The sequence below is a fragment of the Quercus suber genome, unplaced genomic scaffold, assembly GCF_002906115.3.
Source record: "Quercus suber isolate HL8 unplaced genomic scaffold, Cork oak 2.0 scaffold_676, whole genome shotgun sequence".
NCBI classification, from domain to species: Eukaryota; Viridiplantae; Streptophyta; class Magnoliopsida; order Fagales; family Fagaceae; genus Quercus; species Quercus suber.
The window spans coordinates 1-20916 of NW_027070117.1; the positions used below are offsets into that span (position 1 = coordinate 1).

Here is a 20916-nt window from a genome sequence, read left to right on the forward strand (position 1 = left end):
CTTGCGGGATGCCATGCATGGCTGACAATGAAGCGCAGTTTTGTGATGGTCCAAAAGGACCGATTTCATCTTCATGGAGTGGAAGGTATTGGGGTTTGATGGGATTGTTGACATCTAAATTTTTTTTGTTTTTTTTTTCTTTGTTTGATTACTTAGAAATTGTGAAAGATATAGGCATAAGACCAGAAAAATCTCTGACTTTGAAAGGACAAAAAGTCAAAAGGAACTTCTTTGAACACCATCACTTATGCATGTAGTGGAATAGTAATGTTTTACGCATGTAGTGGAATAGTGGTGTAGGAGCTTTACCAAGGAGTAGACATTGTAGCATTTTGGCAATTGTACAAGCCAGACAAATAGAATAAGTCAATTAATCAGTAGAAGGAGTATCGGATAGATAACTATCAAAAGGACCTTGTAAAGATCAACAATTTTTTCTTTAATACGGTCAAGTTGTTGACCAATAACATGTAAAGATTCATTAGCAAAATTGTTTTGTTCAATAAGACTAACAATGGGAGTTTGATCATCAGCAATTTTGAAAGGAGAAGTTTTAACATTAGTTTTGCTAGTAGTTATCAAAATAGTCTCAAGAGGTGGATGCCTAGACTTAACAATAGTTTTGTCATTTTTAACAAAATTTAATTTTTTTTTATCACATTCAAATGATTTTTTGAAACTTTATCTAGGGCACTGCACGACCGTAAAATGTTAAAATAGTATTTTGATTACTTTCGCTAAAATTATAAAAGAGTATAAGTAAGACACGTCGGGCATTGCTCTCAACAATCCGTTGTAGTCTAGTTGGTCAGGATACTCGGCTCTCACCCGAGAGACCCGGGTTCAAGTCCCGGCAACGGAATTCTGCGTTTTTGCTTTATTTCTAAGATGTTCTTTTGCTTTATATTTTTCTATTTCTATTTGTTTCCATTATTGGCGGCAACTGAATTCTGCGGTTTTGAGATGCTTATTATTTTATACAATTTTTGAAAATGTTGTAAAAAACCAGAGAATATGTATCATAACAGGAGACCAAAAACACAACTCCATACTGTTCAAACGGGAAAACTTTCACCCCTAGCAGTTTTACTTTTTAGTCATCTGCGTGGACAATGGTGCAGGAATGTTGTGTGGCTAGAAGCAATTTGATTTTAAAGAAGCTGAACATTCATTTCATCATTCATAACAAACATGGAAAAATTATTTTCTACAAGAAGAAGAAGAAGGGGAAAAAATCTTGCTATGTTCAAATAAAGCATAGAATAAAAGATTGAATTTGAGAGTGCCAAATTAGAATGTGTTCAAGAACCCAGGCAGGTCATGCACACGGTAGTTTTATTTTTAAGACATCTGTGATAATGGTAACACTGTACACAACAAGCAGGAATGTTGTGTCTGGCTAGAAGCAACCTCACAATTTGATTATAAAGAAACAAACAAATGAACATTCATTTCATTGATCATAACAGAACAAACATGGAAAATTATTTTCCTCTACAAGAAGAAGAAGAAGAAGGGGAAAAATCTATGTTCAAATAAAGCATAGAATAAAAGATTGAATTTGAGAGTGCCAAATTAGAATATGTTCAAGAACCACAGGGGCAACTTATGTTGCTCAAATACACGCCCCATCCCCCCATTTGCCTAATAAATGTTACTCTCCTTTGATTGATGATGATGAATCATCTGTTTCTTGAGCATTTTGCTAGTATCTGGCCTCTAACAGAAAGGTAGCAGGATCAGTTTTTGCAGCATAACCATACTTCGATGTACTATACTTCCGGTGAACACCTGTGAGCTTCCCAGACCCAGCATTCTGATGGAAATTAACCATCAACTTTGAGCATTCCCTACACATGGATAAGATACACCACCATTCAGTAAAAATGCATCTAGTCTATATTGCATATGATTCGCAAACTTCAGCTAATGGTATAAAAGAAAGAATAAACACTTACTGCAGTTGCTCCTCCGAGTAGCTGGTGTGCCACTCACAGGTTGTACTCCACTGCTTACACCCATAATGAGTACATTGGGCAGTATATATTGCAGCAGCAGCCAACAAAGAAGGTGGAAACTTAAGCGTCTCATACTCAACCAGGCACAGCTCGATGATGAAGAATGACAGTAGCTCAAGCTGGTAGAGTCACAATAAAATCTGTTTAATCAAAATCATTGCCAAGTACATACAGTGTGTGCAATTTTAGTTTATTTATGTCGTATACACACCTTCTTGTCAGCTTGAGCAGCTTTGAGAAACCTCCTCATAAACACATATGGTGTGGAATTGACAGATTGAACTGTAGGGTATTGATCATTAACTTCTCCTGCAGGCATACAAGTAAATCATATATTCTAAATCTGATTATGTTTAGAAAATGTAAAAGATAAATGCTTTTAGTTATATATACCATTTCAAGTACTTCTTTTCTGCTATAAGCCTTGTCAGATATCACAATAAAATCCTCCACAACTGGAACTGAAACTTCTTCATATTTGCAAGCAAGAAGCATTGCTGTCACTCCAACCAGCTGAAGTTTCTTCCTCACCACTGGTTGAGCAGCTAAGAATCTATCGATCAGGTTTACAGTAAGATACAAGGTCTCATCCATCAGTTCAAACTTGTAGTGCACCTGTAATCATATTCATTCAATTGTTAGTGATTTCAATTAAACTAAATGAAATCAGATATTCATCTCACAAAATTTAAGCCACTAAAACACAACATTTTATGTACCTCAATCAGCCAATCGACGAGAATACCTCTCATCCTCTCGTTAATATCAGATTGATGTGTCATATAGTGTGATGGGGCACAGCTAGAACTCTGCAAGAACATATTGAACAACAACATTAGTAAATTTTCCAAGTATCAAATTTATATACTCTTCCATCCATCATCAACCAAAATCATCTTATGTCAAATTCATCTAGGATCATAAACTCCCACCTAAATATTATGTCAAATTCATCGGGCCTTCTTCTATCTTATGATCATCAAGGCGTTCTTCTATCTAGGACCATAAACTCCCACCTAAATTTAAAAACCTTCAAGATTTTATTTTATCACTTTCCTTTGACAATCTTCCAGAATTTTTTAAGTAACATCAAGCCAACACTTCATCAACCAAAAATTATTTACGCTATTAAAGCTCTCACCTACAATATAATATTCAAAATTTTAGATGTACTCTTTTTGGCTAATAGTTAACTATGTGGAACTCATCCTCCAAATATATGTCAAATTCATTCATTAATAGAGACACAGAAGAAATTAAGACTTAAACAAAAAAGCAGTTTGATGATTTAAACAGAAAAGCTCTGAATAATGTTGGACAAGAGTTTTGTGAAACTCAAATGAAGCAGGTAGAGTAGATTCTACATCACCTCTGTTTTCTTGTAATTTGTATATAAATCATCGATATACTCAACAACTGCAAGCGAGTTCTTTTTATCACAGCTGTCTATGTCAAAAACTGGCTCATCATCCATGTCTTCCATTTCTACCTCCTCCTGCAGGAAATTAAAACATTAATGCCATTCCAACCAAAAGTTTAAAATGATATGCAGTAAAAAAAATAAATAAATAAAAAGGAAGGGGAGAGAGGAAAACACCATCCGATCGATCTCCTCCAACATTGCTTCAGTGTGTTGCACAAACATTGGCGCAGAAAAGTCACTAGACTCTTCGTCGTCTTCTGCATCTATAATGGTACAATCCTCAAACTCACTTGGCTTTGGGCTAGTTGTCCTGGTTTCTTAGTTTCCTGTTAATGCAATTATACATCAATCCAATCTCATACTGAACCCTATGTACTCAAATTAACAAAATTAACCAGCCTTCTATGTTTATGGAAACAGTACCTCGGGTATAACTTGCTGCTTGTTGGATAGCTCTGCGGCAAACTTCCTAAAAAAGTACCAAAATCAAAAAAAAGCCAGAGAGAAAAGAAAATTTTTGAACATAACAAAAATTATGGAGAAGACCAACTGACCTAGTAATTGGCCGATGTACCGGAATAGATGGTTTCTTGTTGAAGTCAGCTTGTTTTCTGAATATAATAAAAATAAATAAATTTACTCAGAAAGTAATCAAAGATTGTAAAAGATCAAAAGTAGAAAAGAAGTAACAAAATCCAATAAAATAAATCTTCTATTCTACAAAGTCTAATGCACCCATTTTGACACACAACATTTTAATCTTTCATTTGCTTCTACTTTTTCAAAATGAACCAAACAGACACTAGGGTTTAAGTGCTTACTCTGAAAAGGCATTTTTGTTGACTGCATAAGGGTAAGGAGGAGCTCCTATTATATTCCTGTTAATGCTGCTCAATGCTCTCCGGTTGTGCCCGATTCCCGAAACCAACTTTCCACCTCCAGCACGAAATCCCTCCTCTAAATCACAATCAAAAAAATAGAAAACAAAATTTTCAGACTAGGGTTTCTGAGCCTAAATTTAAAAATTCTTAAAAAAAAAGAAAAAAAGAAAAAAAAAAAGCACAAGCCTTGATAAAAGGAAAAAGAAAAGAAAAAAAAAAGTGAAAACTCAGTTTAAAACCCAATTGGAGTGTGGTTTTATGTTGTATTTATGTGAGAATTAAAGATATATTTTTACGAAGTTGTCCAATTTTGTCCTTGATTAATAAAATGAAATAGGTTTCATGAAACTTAATTAATCTCTTGTTACTAGATTTAAAATACTATTGTATTTATCAAAATAATTATAACAATAATAATAATACCACTGCACACCCTTGGTAGAGAAGGGCCGGGGTTCAAGTATTCAAAAAGAAGTTTCATACATATATACACTTAGATTAAAGTAGAGTAGAATTTCTATGTATAATAATAATAATAATAATAATAAAGAAAGGAAAGGTAAAAAAAGAAGAAAAGAAGAGTAAATATATACCTAACACAATTGGAGCACCTTTGTTGACAAATGGGCTTCAAACAACTAATATCACAATGATTTGACCTAGTCCCACCAATAATTCACGTACCCTTCAAACACTTCTTTTCAAACCCACTCCAACACCGATAATAGCTAATGGAAAATACAAGATTTACAAAATTTAATATCGCAATGGGTTTGGCTGTGCTTCACCATCAGTTTATCCTTCTAACACTTCTCACCAAACCCACTCCAACACTAATAATAACATATAGAAAATGCTAGATTTTTACAAATTATTTTTAATTATTTTTTTCAAATTGTTAATGAGGTTATAAGTGATTATTAATAAGTAAAATAGTGATAATGGTGTATGATCAAATGTTGTAAAATACTTTGTAGCCGTAACATTACTAATAACAGACACTGTCAAAATTTTTATCAGTTGCTCTAACCATAGCTAGTGAAAATTAATTTTGACAAAAATCCTAAACCCAAATCAAAGTTTTTAGTGGACATAAATAGGACTTTTTATTTTTATTTTTATTTTATTCTTTTATTTTAATGGTACTTCGGTAGTGACTTCACCGGCACTGCCAACTCAACTGAGGTTTATATTCTTAACTTACATAGTTAATTATCACGCTTTTATTTTCTTGGAAGCACATTAATTTTATGTGATAGATTGTTATTTGCTGTCATTAGTGGGGGAAAAATAATTTCAGTTGTAGATTCAAATTGATAACCTATAACAACCTGCCAGCTAGGATATGTTGTGAAAGCATGGTAAAAATGTTGTAAACGTGGCATTTCACTATTATATAAAACAAATTAAAAAATGTATCCATTTGAGCATAAAAAGTGGAACTCAAAGTTTATAGGGCATGNTCCTGAGAGATAACCTTTCCTTCCCTTGCCCTGCTGCTGATCTTCTTCAACCCTCTTATACTTCTCTATGCGTCCATTAGCTGACGCACGTTGCGACTGTTTGCCAGATAGGATGCCCTCAAACCGTGATCAGTAGGGAGCCGAGCTTGGAATGGCCTGAGGGCCATTGCATCATTGTTACCTTCCACCTCATTGAACATCTCCCAGTACCTATCTGAATATGCCTTCAAGGATCACCTTCCTGCATGAACAAGGAGCAGGAAGAGACGGTCTGGCGCTCTTCGGCATGTGACAAAACGGAGCAGAATGCCTGAGTGAGCTCTTTAAAGGAGTTGATGAAGCCTGCCTTCAACCGTCAAACCACCTCATAGCCACAGCCCCAGACTGGAGGGAAAACTGCACATCAGGGCTTCGTCTCTGCGTAAGACAGCCATCCTTTGGTTAAATGACTCACATGCTCCACTGGGTCAGTCTTTACCATTATAGATGGTAAACGTTGGCTGGTTGAAACGCCGAGGAGTCTAGCCTCCTCTATCCTACGCGTGAAGGCGACTTAGATATCTGGTTCAGAGCTCTATCATGGCATCGTTCTCCATGTCCTCGGTGATGGACTTCTACGTGTCTCTTACGATGGGATTCTCCTCACAAGTGTAGACTCGCTGCTGGTGTTTTGGATTTGTGCTGATAAGAGACATCTTGCTCATCATCAAGATCATCCTCAGAGTATGAAAGCCCGTTCCCTTTGCTGGCGCAGCTCTCTCTTTAGTTTTTCTATTTCCATTGCAAGTCGCGTTCTTCTTTGCATGGACATGTGACTTCCGCTCTGCGATTGGCCCTGGCTAAGCCACTGTGTGTACGCTACCCTCACGATTTGTCTCCCGTCTAGGTTGCGAAATTTTCCACGTGTTGGATGCCCTGATCTGCTTGCTGCTTCACCTTTCCTTGCCATCATCCCCACCAACTGCAAGAAAATAAAGTTGCTTCGTTCTGTTTGAAGATGGATCCTTTGTAAACTTACATGTTCGTTAATTTTTTTCTTTTATTTGCATGGTATTATTTTGGCTGGTTGAAACGAGGGAGTCTAGTTTACTATTATCATCCTAAGGGTGAGTTATTTCATCTTACCTAGCGTGTATTCATGGTTTGTTCTCCATTTCGTGTGATGGATTCTAATACTCTTGTGATGTGTTCTACAAGTGTAGGACTCTTCTTTTTATGTTGCTGTTAGTCTTGCTTTAGTACTTTTACCTCAGATTGTCAGCTCCGTTTGTCTTTGCATTGTCTTCTTTCTATTTTAGTTTTCTTATTCTGTTTTTATGCTCTTTTTTGCATGGGACATGTGTCTCTGTCTTTATTGCTAAGGCTTTGTCTGTAGCTATCATTACTGTCCTCTCTATTTTTTTGGTTTTGTTTTTGTTTCTGATGATCTCTTCATTCCTTCGTTTTATTGTCTAATTTTTTTGTTTCACTCTTGCACAAGCTCTTCCCACAGACGGCGCCAATTGTAGGGTCATTTTTGCAGCCAAAACAATAAATTTCGTAGAGAGTGGGTGAAAGAGCTAGGCTAATAATGAAATAACAATATCAAACAGCGATGCGAATGGGAAGATTTGGATTAATGCTCTCGGACTAATATGAATACTCCGTCCGAAGAGATGTTTTCATTGATCATATAAGGTTACAATTCCTGGGGCTACAACCATCTCATATATCCTTTTCCTCTCCTCTTTTTCGATCCCCCTCTATCAGAGGTACCCTTCCTCTTATATAACATTGCCTTCTTACATCTCCTCCGTCACATTGTTCATCATCCAGGCACCCACTTGAGTACATGTCCCATCACCCCACTTTTAGCCTTATGTGAGTGGCGGTAGCTGAGAAAGCACTGTTCAGGGGTCCTATCCACATAAATGCGGCAGGAAGTTAGGTGCAGTGCATAAATGTGGTGGTTGGAGTATGCCTCCTTGATATTCTCTGTTGCCGTTATCTTTATGTGTGTCCGAGGTTCCTCTCCCTCTTGACACTTGTCAAATAGATCAGTTGAACCTCCCATACTCGTGTTTGATCAAACCTCTTCGGATCCGAGGACGCATGACTACTCGGACATATGAGCATCTCCTCGGATGGTATACGTGCTCATCTCCAGGCATCCCCCATTGGCGTGGGCATCCGACTGAAGGCCCCATCTCCTCGGATGAAGAGTGTTCCTCATTCAGGGCCTTGGGCCCAATAAGTTGGGCTGGGTTTTTCTCCCCCCACACTTACCTTTCACACTATGCAGCAATACTTCTTAATCTATTCTATTTCTATACTTGATGATACCGTTGTCTTTGAACAGGGTACCGACACTGACTCATAAATCTGAACAATTTTTTTCTTTTACGACAATTCTGATCTGCCTCTGCACTCTTGGCTTTATAGATAAAATATATAAATAATTTGCTAAATGGGATTTTGGCAATTAGCAATTTCTACTTTAAAAAACTTCTTTTTGTTTAGATACAGTTTTTTCAATTTCTACCAATAAAAAAAAAAGTTTTATCAAATTCAATTTATTTTTATCTCATCAAAATAAGTTGTACCGAACGTATATTTTTCATTTGTGGATTTCTTATAGCTCAACGGTCACATTTTCAGTTCATGATTTTTAAAATCTGAGTGTTTCTAAAATTCAAGACCATTACATTTTCAAGAGCTTTGGGGATAACAGTAGATTTGTTCCGATGTAATTGCCCTCAGAGGTGAGATTGATGCGCCTAAATTGTAAACCTTGAAAGACTAGAGGCGATTATAAACAGAACTTTTCATAGGGTCAGGAAAATTTGAGATTTAAAGGTTGAAGTGTGTCTTGATTGCAAAGCCTTGGGAATTTTTTGATCCCTAGAAGCCCATTCGGCTGTCTCATGAATTGGTTTTTTTGGGGTATCTGTTATGGGGTACTGAATGAAATGATAATATGTTACTATGAAATTTCTGTCATAGACTTATGAGCTTGAATGAATTATGGTACTATAAACTCTTTTAAGACCATGAAGTTTTATTGGATCCAAATCTATTTGTAGCCCATTCTTTAAACGAAAAATATTGTGTAACACTCATTGTTATACACCTTGCATATATAATATTCAAATTTCTCATGCAATGTATACATTTTTTTTAAATTTTTTTTAATTGATGTCCATATTTAAAATATGAAATGGGTAATGTCATGATGTGTATGGATGATGTACACTAATGTATATGAGAGAATCAATGCTCCTCTTTAAAACCCATTAAATCCCTCACTAAGAAGATTAATTAGCAATGTACCAATCATCCTGAGAGTCTAATTAAAATTTTATTAACAAATCTAAAATAAAAAATAAAAACCCATGTATGCTACATAGTTTTTTTTTTTCTTAGACTAGCCAATGTAATTTCTAGCTACAGGTCAAATTTGACTAGCATTATAGTTTATTGTATTGAATTTTATTGTTTTGGGAAAATATAAATTTGTTTTTTTTTAATCGATTAATACAATCATGTGCTTAAAGTCATTGGAGAACCTAATATACTACACGTAAAAAACTTGTTATAGCTATATTTGTTAAAAAGAGTTGATAAACTGTGTCAAAGTATCATTGTAACTCATGTTAAGAGTCTTAGAATGTTGAAGACCGTAAATGAAGCGTAAACTAAACACTAAACAAAACAAAAAAACCACAAATGCATACAGCACAACGCTACCCTTCACACCAATGTTTTGAATTTTGTTTTACAAACCATTTCAGTTTGGTTACTGTAAGGAAAGATTTCATTATTGTCAATAGCGTGTCGTTTCAAAATTATTAATATTATTATTATGGTATTGAAATCATATCTTTTCGGGCATTTGTTCATTTATTGAAACTAGTTCATGACACTCCTATTTGAACTTTTACTAAATTGTCTTCAAATTTTGTCTCTATTTCAGTAGGAGTATTTTTTGAGCCACCGAAAATATTGGCCCATGTGAAAACCATGTTCAGCCATGTAATTTTTTTTTTTTTTTTTTTTTTAATGCAATCCCATATAATTTTCTTTTAACCTTTTTTTTTTTTTTTTTTTTTGAGAATGTAATTTTCTTTTAACCTCATGGTTCCATGGGTTGGTTAATTGTTCCCGCTGTAACCATGGTTTGGGTGAGCGGACAAAACAGGATTGAAGATCTTTATTTATATCATTATATGCATTCGAAATTAGAACGTTTTCCATCGTTTGCATTCCAAAAAAAAAAAAAAAAAAAGTTAAAAAAACAATATCTTAAAACAAAAGTGTGGGTCCCACTGAGTCTGACTTGTGGTATTGGTTGGAAGAAAGAAATTCTGATATCTAAATAAGGGAAAAAGATATCTAATAAGTAGTAGTTTTGGTGAGAATATGAGAGTCAAAACTCAATCCTGGTGGATATGGGAAGTTATTGCAGAGACATGGGTACTTTAGCCTCAACAGGAACTTATGCTTCAATAAGAAGAAGAAGTAACAGCAGCATCAGCAGCAGCTCTTTGAGTTTGAGAAGAAGGCCAGTCAATTACAACTATTGCTTCATTCCACCATTTTCTTCTCCTCTGCTCCCATCATCTGTACGTTTTTGCTTCGCTTACTTTGTATTGTATAATCTCTTTGCTCATTTCTTTACCATGGAAGCTGCAATTTACTCTCTTGCTTTTGGTGAAACTCTAATGAAATTTTAGACCCACTTCTATTTACTTATTCAGTTGCTAGAAATATTGGAGCCTCTTAAATTGATTGTCTACCAAAACTCTATTGGCCATCTATATATATATTAATTCAATTCAGTTTGAAGTCAAATATAAACTAGAGCCAATATTCAGCCGAAATTTTATTCTAGTAAGTTAGACCGGCTGATGGGTTTGTCTCGCTTTCATATCTTTTATTTAACGGTTTCATTACTAAAACAACTCTGCTACAGGCACCCAACTTTTCACCCCAAAAAAATTCACACACTCACTCACAAGGTACCTCACTTGGACCCACCATAACACAAAAGGGAAAGGGGGTGTGTATTTTTTAGGTGAAAAAAAAAAAAAAAAAAAAAAAGGAGAGCTTTTTAGAGGTTAAGAAAAATCTACTGGAATTTGTTATACTACCAAAGCAAACTTGCACTTGAACACCAATTAATGCTGGCAATGCTTACTTACATACAGGGAAGATGATAATGTCAAGACTCCTGCAGTTTTGGCATTGATTTTGGATAGTATAATTGATATGTAAACTAGAAATTAATTCACTTTCATAGCTAGATATGACTTTATATTGAATTGGGATTGCTGGCTCTTTAATTTGATACCCCTATCAGTCTATGAGCATGGCGTGAGTAAGAAAAATCATGTTTGTTGTTGAACCTTCAATGTTTAATGCGATTTATTCACTATTTTGGGGTATTATACACTTTCTTATAATTTAAATATGGGTATCTTTTGTTTCATGACCCCATAAGATATTTTGTTTTATTGAAAGTTAATAATGATTGGATGCACAACTTCACTTCATACAATGCCATGGTCAATATTGCATAGTAACTAGTTATATCTAAGCTTGATTGATTGCCATTTCTTTGGTTACTTAAATGAGTTACATCTCTCCCAATAGTGCTAATCTTTTATTACAACAAAGACACATTTGGCAATTAGTAATGTTTAGGTTTGGCCCATAACTCTTCACCCTAAATTTAATTATCAAAATATCATTAAACCAAAATTTAACTAAAAAGAGTCCAATTACCTGAATGCAAATTCTCAAGTCAACTTCTTTCTCTCATCCTTACATCCAACAGTTCAAAATTTGCTGCAATTGTTCTTTGATAACACTGCCAACAAAATAGAGAAACCAAATTATAAAAATGAAAATAAGCTCTTTTGTTGTTGTCTTTTTTTCTCTTCTTCTTATAATAGTCCATAAAGTTCAACTTCTGGAGTATCTGGATTGTTCTTACGGAATAAATTTTATTTCCCTTAAAAAATAAATAAAAATAAAAAAAAAGTATGTTGAGTGTTGAGAATACCTTGTCCCTGGGGTTCAAACCAGAGTTCTCCCTTGTGGAGAGAATCAGAAGTGCCACTGAGTCAAGGGGCTCTTGGTCCTGATTTTTTTCTAGAGTCTCGCAAACTCTCAGAATTTCACTTCTTGTTAATATATATATATATATATATATACACACACACTGGGATTTTTATTCTTCCCCTTGTAAAGAGTCTGCAACTTCTAACTGCAAAGTTTCAGTTTATGTTGTTCAGAAGAAAGGCAATGTAAATATTCGGAGATTGTTTATGAAGAATATAATCAGCAAAGTATCATGTAGCTTGCTGAAAGTGGAAGATGGCATAGATGACGAAGCATGTGAATTGGTAAGTGGATTGGAACTTTCAATTGGGGAGGGTGCTGATAGCATCAATGCTTGTCTCTTCAAGGCAATGAAAAATAATAATGGTTGTGGCATTCTGCTGTTGTCTGATATTTTTGGGTTTGAAGATTCTTCCACAAGAGAGTTTGCATATCGTGTTGCTTGCAATGGTTACAAGTATGTTGCTTACCCTTAAAGTACCATGCATGCATAGTACTTTCTGTCATCATGCCATGGAAATTTTCTTTGAACAGACTCTTCAGGCCCTTACACTTTTTTTTTGGTTAAACAATCTGCAGTGTTCTAGTTCCAGACTTATTTCGTGGAGATCCATGGGCAAAGGACCGACCAAAGATTATGTTTGAACAGTGGATTGCAAGTCAAGACCCCAAAGGATGGCAAATGACATTGCTGCATCAACAAAATGGATGGTTGATGAATTTGTGGCTGCTGGAATCTCAAAGAAGCTTGGCGTAATTGGTTTTTGCTATGGAGGTGGCCGAGTGATAGAGGTGCTGGCCAGAGATCAGGACGCTTGTTTTGGCATTGGGGTCTCCTTTTATGGTACAAGGATGGACCCATCTATAGCATCTGATATAAAGGTTCCCGTATTATTTATTTCAGGGGACAATGATCCACTTTGTCCCATCAGTGTCTTAAGGGATATTGAGACAACAATAGGTAGGGGATCTCAGGTTGTGGTTTTCAGGGAAAGAGGTCATGGCTTTGCCCACCGGCCTGCATCTCCTGAAGAAGATGGAGATGCAGAACAGGCTTTCATGATAATGAGAAATTTTCTTAATGATGGCTTAGTTATAAATAACTAAATGCTTGTTAATTTACATAAGATCTGGTGTGTATCTATCTTAAAGGTGAAGCTCATGTTATTGCTTCACAAAATGATGATATTTACTATTCTGTATCATTCTGTAATTGCTTGTTCAGTTTTAAGATGTAGCATAGCTTAATTGGAAAGTCTCTAGAGCGTGTTACTGCTGTTCTGGAGGCCAAACTTCAGTTTATGCTCCTATAAAAAGTTCATATTTGGTCTGACCATCGTCCATGGTTCTGTTCATGCGGTGGTCTGACCATTGAGAGTTTTCAAAGTCATTTACTCATACTAGATGCAAGTCATCAACTGTGATTATTATTATCAATCTTTTTATATTTGGCAGAACATTAATGTTGTTGGTTGAGTCCAGAAGGTTATAATGCTTGAACATTTTAGAAGAAAATGTAATAAGTTGACCTACAATACTTTATGGGAACTGTCACCCATTGGTTTGATATGCTTTTCTCAGTTTTCTGTTTCTATCTCATTGCGGTAGAGTAATGTACCCGATCCAAATCCGTTTTCTGTTAGACTATAACGATCTGCCTCTGGAATTTTGGCTTCTTTTTTTTTTTTTTTTTTGGCTAGATGGGATTTTGACAATTGTGTCAGTGAACACAGTTCCTATGCTACTATTGGAAGCCAATAGCAGCCGAGGAGAGTGCTGAGAAGTTATTACTCATTTAGCCAAAAAAAAAAATTCTCATCATTTTTTTTTTAATTCATTAATATATATATATATATATATATATTTTTTTTTTTTTTTGAAAGTTAAAAAAAAAAAAAAAAAAAAAAAGTTTTTGACCCCCCAAATAAAAATTAGTCCTTCCTAATTGAAAATTGACCAAAAGAATATAAAAAATAAAATGATCACTTGATCTATGTGTTTTGCATTACAATTTGCTTGTTTGATGTTTGAGACTCAAAGTAAAAATTTAAGATTTTGGGTTTTTGAGTGCTGTTGTTGTTTGGTTCAACCAAAACAATTATTTTGAGTGCTTTTTATTTTTTATTGGTTTTGTTTTGGGCAATTATAGATACTATCTTATCAAATTCCATTCAAAATAGAAAAAATGCTTCATAAAACAAAATACAAAAGAGGTAAGTGCCACAAAATAAAACACATGGTAGTTCCATGTTTGAAGGGCATATCAAAATGGTGGCATGTGTAATTTACCCTTTTTTTTTTTTTAATTGACAACACAACTTTCTTATTTAGTAAGAAAAATATTGAAAATAGTTATAATAAATATGATTTTTGACTTTCGTGCTTCATGCCATTTCAATTAGAGAATGAATGTACTTCTATTTAATCTTTCAATTTTCTCTACAATTATGAAACAAGCATTTTGAGTCACGAATATTGTCAAACTATGCTTCGCAACAAAATAAAAGATAACTCTCTAACAAATTCTTTGATTTCTATACATTGAAAGGGAAATTCTTGTAACATTTAATACATACTCAATCATAGATAAATTTTATAATTTTAAATAACATCAAATTTGGTTGTGATAGATCATAAATGATTGATTAAAATATAATAAAAAAATAATTTTGCATCTTTTTTTATGTGTTAAAATTGTTAATATTGAATCAATAATAGTTTTTTTTTTATATATTAATTTAATTTAGAATTTTAATATATTTCACATTTTTGAATAATTATTTTTCTTTTCATACACTAGTCCTCCTAAGAGAAAATCTTGGCTCCGTTCCTGGCCAAACTAAACAGTCACTTTTCAGTTCGTGATAATTAAAAATAGGGCGTTTTCTAAAGTTCAACTGATTAAACTAACACTTTGGGAGCAAAGACCATTTTACATTTTCAAGAGCTTTGGGGATAACAGTTGGTTTGTTCCGCCCTCAGAGGTGAGTTTGTTGCGCCTTAGTTGTAAACCATGTAAGATTAAATCCATTATTACAATTAGCATGTCTTGATTGCAAAGCCGTAGGAATTTTTAGATCCCTGGAAGCCTATTCGGCTGTCTCATGAATTATTTTTTTGGGGTATCTGTGTTTTGGGGGCTTGAATGAAATGATAATGTGGTACTATGAATTCTCTTTTATGGACTTACGAGCTTGCTTGAACGAATTAATAATGTGGTATTATGAACTCTTAAGACCATGTAGTGTTATTGGATCCAAATTTGTTTGTAGCACATTCTTTTAATAGAAAATATTGTTTCACACTCATTATTGTATACAGTGTACATATTTTTTTATTCTTGATGTTTACATTTAAAATATGAAATGGGTGATGTGTACAGATGATATACACTAATGAATAAGAGAAAAAAAAAAAATACCACTCTTTTTAGGACCCATTTTATCCCCCAATAAGAGCATTAATTAGCAATGTACTAATCATCCCACTAGTCTAGTTAAAATTTTATTAACAAATCCAAAACTAAACCTATGTATAAATACATAGTTTTTTTTTTTTTTTTGGGACTAGCTTGTAGCTAGCCAAACTAACTTCTAGCTACAGGTCAAATTTGACTAGCATTGTAGTTAATTGTATTGAATTTAATTTAATTTTTATGGGGAAAAAAAGAAATATATATATATATATATTTTTTTTTTGTTTTATCGATTAATGCATGCAACCATGTGCTAAATTTGATTAGGCAACCTAATCTACTATGCCTAAAGAACTTGTTAGGTCTACATTTGTTAAAGAGTTGCTAAATCATGTCAAAGTGCTTATTGTATCTCATGTCAAGAGTCTTAGAGGCTGTTTGGTTGCTGTTTTTTCATCACTCAATTTCCATCACTCATCACTCATCACTTTAAATAACACACTTGTTTGGACACCATCACCCAACTCCCATCACTCAATATTTTTTACACTATTTGTGGGCCCCATACCTGTCACCCAGTGCAACTTCTTCTTTTTTTTTTTTTTTCAATATCACTGAACCCAATGAAAAAGAATAAAAAAAAGCTTTAAAAAAAAGAAAAAAGAAAAAGAAAAAAAAGAAACCCAAATCAAATCACCGAACCCAGTGAAAGAAGAAGAAGAAGAAGGAAAAAAAAAACCCTAGATCAAATTACCGAACCCAGTGAAGGAAGAAGAAGAAGAAGCTAGTGTGAAAAAAAAAAAAAAAAAAAAAAAAAAGAGGCACACACTGAACCTAGTAAAGAAAGAAGGAAAAAAAAAAATGGTCAAAAGTTGCGTCTAAAAGTCTGACGATGGGTCCCTCATGTAGTGTTATTTACAGAAATGTCATTGAGTTATGAGTTATGGAAACTGAAAACAGCCAAAAGTTATTTTCAGTTTCCACAACTCATAACTCAAAAAGTAGAGAATTGAGAAATGAAAACAAAGTTATAGAAACAAAGAAATTGTGCAACCAAACAAGTATTTTGCTATAGGTCCCACCATTTTTGAGAATTGAGTTATGGAAATAGAGAATTGAGTCATGAAAACTAGTGAACCAAACAGCCTCTTAGGATGTTAAAGTACATATTTGAAGATCGAGACCAAGTTTCATGAAGAGCTTAAGAGGACGAAAGTATCTATCCTAGCTATAGACTCTCCATCATGTCCTGGTTGATCAAGCCTTGATAGACTTGATTTTAATTCTGGCCCATAGATTGACAAAAGGCTTTGGATTTCATTCCCTACTACGGAGAGTATTTAAGAAAACATATTAGTCGATCAAAAAGATCGATGTTGGAGAGTGTTGCATTTTGTATGCTTAGGGTTTTGCACTAATTACTCTGTTCACTGCCAACTTAAAGCATATCCAAAGACAGGTGATTTAGCTAAAGCAACTGCACAATTAACATAAATTTGCAATTGTAAAAAGTTTCAACTTTCAAGATGCTCACGATTGGAGTCATAGACTGGGTGTTTGCATGAACAAGTCCAATCGGGTTTGAGTTGCATGTAATCACATCAGTAAGTTATTACTAGAGATAGCAACTAGAATTAAGGTTTAAATTAAAAGACCTTCTATATTTTATTAGTGGATTTTTTTTCAAGGGTTGGTGGTAAATCATGGAGAGTTTTTCCTTATTAGGCTTTTCTATTCATAACCATGTGTTGTGCAGTTTAATTTCTACTTTATTTTGTTAGTAATATTGGATTGTGCTATATTTAACCATAAACTAATAATTTGAACAAAATTGGTTAATAATTTATACTTAGCTTAAAATTTGGTTAATATTGCAATCAAAGTTTAAATTCTCAATTGAAATATAACTAAGTTTTATCCTATCACACATATATGATATGTGAGATTTGTCACTTGACATTTTCTAATTATGAGATGGGAGTCAGAATTTCTCATGTTTCATTGAATTGTTATTTTTCAAATTTGAGTTAAACAACTGAATTTTCACTATTTATCAAGAATCAACTATTCCTATGTATTTCAAATTTCTGCATAATAAACATATCTTGATTATTTTTTTTTTTGATGCAAATCATATCTTGAATTGAAAGACAATACAACACAAAAGTGAGTACCAGTTAAAACAAACAACTATAGTATGTGTTCCAATATATTAGGAAAATTATTAGTTTACATTGTAATATTCATATACGAAAATGTGTACAATATTGTACAAATTTGCAAAAGGTATATAAAATCGTACACATTTGTTTAGTTAACAGTGTAAATCTTACATGAATAATGAATTAATGCAATTATTGTCGAGTATATTATTATACTATATAGTTATGTACATGGTAAAACAAATGACTCTATACTTAGTCTCCCTAGAATTTCTCTACTTCAATTGTTAGATTTACCAACATATAGTTATAGATTTTTACTCAAAATATTTAAGATTTAACTAGTACTCATTTGGTAATAAACCATTTTAAGAAAGTTTTAATACAATTTTCTTGAAAAATATAAAAATATGTCAATGAAATAAGTGAATTGCTTTTTTTCTTTCCTCATTAAAACTTCTAAAAATATTTCCTAAAAATAAGGATATTCATTAAACATATCAAAATACCGCGTGGGTGTTAGTGTGAAACTTGAAAGTAACAAACTTTCAAAAACATAGTTTCTATTTTAAGGTACAACGGTAAAAGACTCCGCTAAACGCTTGTGGATTGCACAAAAAACCTAAACCTCGAAAAGCCAGCGAAAAGCTTCTCTCACCCCCCACCAAGAAACACATTACAGAGCATTGAAATGCTAGTGGAAACTAGGGTTAGGGTTTCTTTCTCTTCACGTTTCTCTTTCCCTCAACCCTCCTCCTGGTCATGGTGATGGATAATGGAGAGAGAGAAGATGGAGGAGGAGGAGGAGGAGGAGGAGGAGGAGTAGGGGGAGAACTTGTGGAGAAGTTGCATGTGGTTCAAGAAATAGTGGGTGTGATTGAATCTGTGGCTCAATTCGGAGATTACAGGAGGACACATAAGAAAGATTGTAGTGGCATTGTTAGGCGCATCAAGTTGTTGCTGCCTCTTTTAGAAGAGATCAGAGACCTTGAAACGCCAATCCTGAAGATAGGTATTGCTTGGTTGTGTAGTTTGAAGAAGGTGCTTCTTTGTGCGAGGAAATTGTTGAAAATGTGTAACGAGGGGAGCAAGATTTATCTGGTTAGTTGAGTTTTTTTTTTTTTTTTCCCTAATAATTTTTTTTTTCCTTCTTCTGTTTACATATCCTAATAATTTGCTTGCAATTTAGGCATTGGAAAGTGAGGCAGTCATGATAAGATTTCATACAGTTTATGATAAGTTCAGTCAAGCTTTGGGAGATTTCCCTAGCATTGAAATTGATGTCTCAGATGAATTGAAAGAATAGGTATATATGTCCATTTTGTTGCAAAAGTAGCTTATGATTGGTCTGTTATATGTTTTGAACTCTACTAAATGATTGAGTAAATAGTTGCCATATTCTTAATGTTATATCAAAGAGGTATTGTTTCAAGTTTTTGTTTCTTAACAATTTTGTTATTATATTGAAAATTACACATTTGAAAATATTTTCTCACAAATTATTTAGAGTACGTTGCTTCATCTATTCAGAATGTTGGCATTATCAAGTTTTTATTTATTTATTTATTATTATTTTTATTTTTTACCTTTTGCTTCTATCGTTAAATTTTAATTTTTACTTATACTATGGTTCAGATTGAGCTGATGTGCATGCAACTCAAGAGAGCACGAAGGCGAACAGATACACAGGATATAGAACTAGCAATGGATATGATGGTTGTGTTTTCCAAAAAGGATGATCGGAATGCTGACAGTGCCATAATAGAACGGTTAACAAAAAAGCTTGATCTACATACCGTTGAGGACCTTAAGATAGAGACAATAACTGTAAGGAACCTTGTTAGAGAAAGAGGAGGGCAACATGCAGATACTACCCAGCAAATCATTGAAATTCTTAACAAATTCAAAAAAATTGCAGGCATGGAATTAACCAATGTTCTTGATGATCCTGTCATGCCTAAAATGCTTGAGAAATGTCCATCTCTATTGATCCCTCATGAATTTCTTTGTCCAATCACACTCGAAATAATGACAGATCCTGTAATTGTTGCCAGTGGACAGGTAATAATCATGTGCCACACAGATTTTTGTAGGATAAAACAATAATATAGTAGTTAAATTAGTTATTTCATAGGTGTAATATAAGAGCTACAAGTAGTTGTTACAAAATGGCTGTATTGAGTTAAGTTCAATTTTTTAAGAACTTCAATCCTCAGAGAGAGAATTTATTTTATTACAATGCGGGTTCCTTTTCTCTATCCCCCTTCTGAAGGTTTCTCTATATCCTTTTTATTTAGCATGTGCATGATTTATGCTACTAGACTATTATAGCACCATAGACACTAATAATTCTTTCTTTTTTATTTAAACTTTTTTTACTTCATTGTTCATCAAAGACATATGAGAGGGAAAGCATACTAAAGTGGTTTGACTCCAACCACCGGACCTGTCCAAAGACCAGGCAAACTTTAGCTTACCTGTCAATAGCACCAAATTTTGCACTCAAAAATATAATTTTGCAGTGGTGTGAGAAGAACAATTTTCAGCTTCCTATGAAGCCTGATTCTTCAATCCAGGAAAGCTCCTCACCTGAACACAAAGAGGAAATCTCCTCTTTGGTTGAAAATCTATATTCGAGTCTCTTAGAGTTGCAGAGAAAGGCTGTAAAGAAGATCCGTATGCTCTCAAAAGAGAATCCTGAGAACAAAGTTTTGATTGCCAAGAATGGAGCAATCCTACCATTAGTGCAACTCCTATCCTATCCAGACTCTAAAATTCAAGAGCATGCCGTAACAGCTCTATTGAATTTGTCCATTGATGAGGCTAATAAGAAACTCATAGCTAGAGAAGGAGCCATTCCAGCTATAATAGAAATCTTGCAGAAAGGAAGTAATGAGGCTAGAGAGAACTCGGCAGCAACTTTATTTAGCTTATCAATGTTGGATGAGATCAAAATAATTGTGGGATCATCAGATGGCATTCCACCATTGGTAGCCCTATTGCAGAATGGGACAATTAGAGGTAAAAAAGATGCTGCAACTGCACTCTTCAACTTATCTCTCAATGAAACTAATAAGGCCAGGGCCATTAATGCTGGCATTATACCTCCCTTACGCCAATTACTGAAGGACAAAAACTTAGGCATGGTTGATGAGGCCCTTTCCATTTTCTTACTTCTTGCATCACATCCAGATGGACGGCAAGAAATTGGAGAGCTCTCATTCATAGAAGATCTTGTTGAATTCATCCAAAAAGGAACCCCCAAGAACAAGGAGTGCGCAACATCAGTTCTTCTTGAGTTGGGATCAAACAATTCATCTTTCATACTGGCAGCGCTTCAGTTTGGAGTGTATGAGCATTTGATTGAGATTGCAAAGAGTGGAACCAACAGAGCACAAAGGAAAGCAAATGCAGTTTTACAGCTCATTAGCACGAGTGAACAAATTCCCTAA

At 34.1% G+C, this 20916-nt stretch overlaps 3 protein-coding genes and 1 non-coding gene across 4 annotated transcripts; 3 read left to right on the plus strand and 1 right to left on the minus strand.

The window, feature by feature from the left end:
* Positions 1-789: 789 nt before the first annotated feature.
* Positions 790-862, plus strand: TRNAE-CUC (transfer RNA glutamic acid (anticodon CUC)). Its single transcript has one exon. It is a non-coding gene; the product is annotated as a tRNA-Glu (tRNA).
* A 413-nt stretch (positions 863-1275) lies between these two features.
* Positions 1276-6266, minus strand: LOC136064374 (G2/mitotic-specific cyclin-2-like). The gene is given in 15 exon segments (XM_065766039.1): positions 1276-1850; positions 1959-2137; positions 2230-2282; positions 2285-2327; positions 2412-2633; positions 2738-2827; positions 3388-3513; positions 3616-3732; positions 3735-3767; positions 3865-3910; positions 3996-4052; positions 4263-4398; positions 5800-5881; positions 6023-6127; positions 6240-6266. Coding segments are annotated over 15 exon segments (1461 nt in total). The 3' UTR covers positions 1276-1705.
* Positions 6267-10119: 3853 nt separating this feature from the next.
* LOC112031938 (uncharacterized) lies at positions 10120-13320 on the plus strand. The gene is given in 4 exon segments (XM_065766047.1): positions 10120-10386; positions 12061-12344; positions 12467-12555; positions 12558-13320. Coding segments are annotated over 4 exon segments (984 nt in total). The 5' UTR covers positions 10120-10212; the 3' UTR covers positions 12995-13320.
* A 4906-nt stretch (positions 13321-18226) lies between these two features.
* Positions 18227-20916, plus strand: LOC112031926 (U-box domain-containing protein 15). Its single transcript, XM_024064627.2, is given in 4 exon segments — positions 18227-18565; positions 18654-18770; positions 19100-19525; positions 19861-20916. Coding segments are annotated over 4 exon segments (1938 nt in total).